Genomic DNA, 3,361 nt, shown 5'->3' on the forward strand with positions numbered 1-3,361 from the left:
CAGGAATTACAATCGGAGGAGCTATCACGGACCCCAACAACAACTTTGGAGAGTCTAATCTGGAAATCTACGCTACACCCGATCTGGGATGCACCGTAGGAGGAACTGTTGAACCGAAAGTGTATGGGGAAGAATCCACCACGAGCACAGCGATCAGAAAGGCGGGACCGGAGGGGGCCGTCCGCACGACCAAGAATGCCCACACTGCTGGTACCGAGCCTCCCACCGCAGGACCAACCAAGGGCAAGTTCTCAAGGCCGGAGCAGCCGGAAACATTCCACAGACTAGAGCGACCACTACAACCATTGCACCTACCACGGTTAGATCAAATGAGGGAAACATCCCGACAAGGGACACCACATCTACCATATACAAGACCTCGGATGATCGCTAAAAGGGGAAGATCCCGGAACTCGGCCGCCAGATCAACCTTTGGGAAGTGCCCCAAGGAAACCAAGCGGAAAAACGACACCCTCGCGCAAGTACTGTGTTGGGATGACGACCCCTAGAGACCTCAAGATAATGTATTGGAATGTTGGAGGACTCAGCACGCGCAGGGCCAGAATAGAATACATCATGGGTCGCACGCATCCTGACGTGATATTTCTGTTCGAATGTCGCCAATCGACGGTAACGCCGCCGAGGGGCTTCACACAGCTCTGGATACAAGAAGAAAGCAACAAACGAGGCGGCACGATATGCTGGATCCGGAGAATGCTACGCTTCCGACCACTGCTCAAATATGCCACACCCCAAGTCAACCGCTCCTACCTGATCGAGCTGATAGTCCTAGAAGTTGAGCACATGGTGATCGGGGGAACATACATTTCCCCCCAAACTCCGGCAACGGCCCTCTCTACCCTGCTGGACCAGATGACACCCTACCGCCGATGTCTTCTGGTGGGAGACTTCAACGCGAGGCATGTGAACTGGTGCAGAATAAGCAAGCCCAGGGGGAGAATCATCGCCAACAGGGCAGCTAAGGATGGGTGGACCATAGTCACTCCATCCAAGCCGACCTTCGTCCAACTCGGTAGCAGGCAAGGGACTTCAACCATAGACCTCGCGTTGGTAAGGGGTGTCCACGTACGTCCAGTAGAGATGCTGGAAGAAACTCAGGGCCACCGGCCCCTGGGTCTGACGGTAATCGAAGGATGCCGGGGCCTACCACAGACGTCGACCCTCAACGACAAGAGAAGGCGAGCGGTTGCGACACAGTGGTACGAGACTGAGGGACCGAAACTTGCGGCACTCGTCTCTAGCCCAACGGTAGACCTAGACGAGGCGTATGAGGCATACGAGAGATTCACTAAGACACCTTTCCTCAGGAAGGACAGATACCCCACACCGACAACAGGCCCTCTGGACCAAGAGATCATGGAAACGGCGGAATGCAAGAAGCGAGCGCTGAGGAGAGGGGACGCGGCTGCAGCGGCCTCTTACAGACGTAAGCTGAGATCATTGGTGCGCAAGAGGAGGCGGAACGCTGGAGTACACACAGTAAGGGAGGAGACGCTGTGCTCCTCGACAGTGGCGAAGAACATCAGAACTCGGACGATGGTGTACGAGGAAAAGGCGGCGAAAGGCGAGCACCTAGCACCGGAGACATACAGCAGATTCCTCCAAGGAAGATCTGGCTCAACTAGGGTAGAACTGGCCACTCAGGTGAATGATCCGCTGCCTTCTGACTTCCAAGGAAGTCTGGTGGCTTCGATCAAAGCCGCGCACCGCAACAAGGCGGTGGGAGGCGATGCAATCAGGACGGAATTTCTAAAACTGGCACCAAAGACACACGCAATGATCATCCTCAAACTGCTACGCAGAAGCCTGACTCTAGGCAGACTACCAAAGAGGTGGACCGAAGTTATCGTACGACCACTACTGAAACGTGGAAAACCTGCCTCTGAGCCGTCCTCCTACAGACCCGTCTCGCTGCTATCACAGGTCAGAAAGGTAGTGGAGGCATCGCTCCTTCGCTACCTACTCGCCACCTACACACCACACGCTGCCCAGTTCGCCTACATACCAGGGCGACGAATACTATCGGCCTTGAAACAGGTGAACGCCGGCATAATACAAGGTCAACACACTGTCTGCCTCGACCTCACCGCTGCATTCGACTTGGTGGACAAACACAGAGTGGCTGCTCAACTACAACAGATGGGGCTAAGGCAGTCCTTAACAATGGCAATACTGCTCACTTTGTCATCACCAAGTAATGTTGTTAAGATAGGAAATACGGTCTCTATGCCATTCTACACCACGAGAGGTGTTCCCCAAGGGGGCTGCCTTTCTCCAGTACTATTCCTCTTCGTGATGGACAATCTGGCGACGGCAATCGCCCAATGTGGGGCCACACCCACCCTCTACTCCGACGACGTCGCGATACAAGGAGACCCCCGACAAGTGCAGCAGGCGCTACTAGCGACCCAAGAGTGGGAGGAGACCGAAGGGATGAGACTGTCAGTGGCGAAGACATGGGCCCTGTCCTCGGGAACATTCCTCTACCGCAACACAGCGATCCAGAACCTTACGGAAGGGAGATATCTGGGGCTAATACTGGACCCGGGAGGGATTAGCTCCTGCAAATCGATTGAGGGACGCCTGCCCTTGGTGGGATCGATCGCGAGAACACTGCGATATGCAGGAGGGGTAGATAGGAGATCACACCCTATACATCTGAGGAATATGCTGCTCACCTTCGTGTGCGGTGGTGTAAGATACGGCGAGCAGATCCTAGACCGAGAAGCGATCGTGCGACTAAGGACTGCCATCTCCAGGACAGTGCTGGAAGCCTACGGAATGACAAGGGTAACCTGGGACACGCTCAAGGCCTTACTGAGGTTCCGAGAAATAGGTCAAACGGAGGCGGAGAGGCTATTCGAGGCGACACAAACAGAGTCGACTCTACGAGGTTTGTCTCGCACCGCCCCGGACACAGCAACCTCTACGCTGCTTAAAGCCCTACCCACAGATAGCGCATGGTTCCTCCTTAGATGGTGGACGGGCTATTACCCGGACCACCGGGTGTACACTCCTCTGCGGTGGAAACACCCCCACAGGCTCCTCTGCTGGGAAACATTGGCGAAGGAAAAGGGGTGGAATCAGCTGGAGAAGAGGCACATGATCAGGGAGACGGCCTGGCTGAGAGACGCGATATACGGAAGGGCCTGATACCACTACTACACCTCATTGAAAGCGGAACAACCCAAACGAGATAACTAACGGTCTGCGAAGACCACACAGCGCCAGAAGACCCCCCCAGCACTGACACACATCAAGCAATGACCCTTAAGTGGGCCTTGTGCCAGCCCGTGCTTTGTGTATGGTGCTACTACAATCAACTCACTTGTATTTAGAC

The 3,361-nt window shown here is 55.0% G+C and overlaps 1 protein-coding gene across 2 annotated transcripts; it reads left to right on the plus strand.

Moving 5' to 3' along the window:
- Nucleotides 1-576: 576 nt before the first annotated feature.
- On the plus strand, nt 577-3,174 carry KVP17_002755 (uncharacterized protein; the record flags this gene model as incomplete). 2 transcript variants are annotated; one of them, XM_068519352.1, is made up of 1 exon in its annotated part: nt 577-3,174. In XM_068519352.1, one exon carries the CDS (start codon nt 577-579, stop codon nt 3,172-3,174), a length of 2,598 nt encoding a protein of 865 aa, XP_068376271.1. The 2 variants fall into 2 exon arrangements, with proteins under 2 accessions (XP_068376271.1, XP_068376270.1); XM_068519351.1 differs by having other exon boundaries at nt 715-3,174.
- Between the last annotated feature and the right edge of the window lie 187 nt (nt 3,175-3,361).

This window comes from the organism of the source record quoted next, assembly GCF_019968985.1.
Source record: "MAG: Porospora cf. gigantea B chromosome Unknown PgB_NODE_2586_length_3361_cov_764.276, whole genome shotgun sequence".
Classification (NCBI taxonomy): domain Eukaryota; phylum Apicomplexa; class Conoidasida; order Eugregarinorida; family Porosporidae; genus Porospora; species Porospora cf. gigantea B.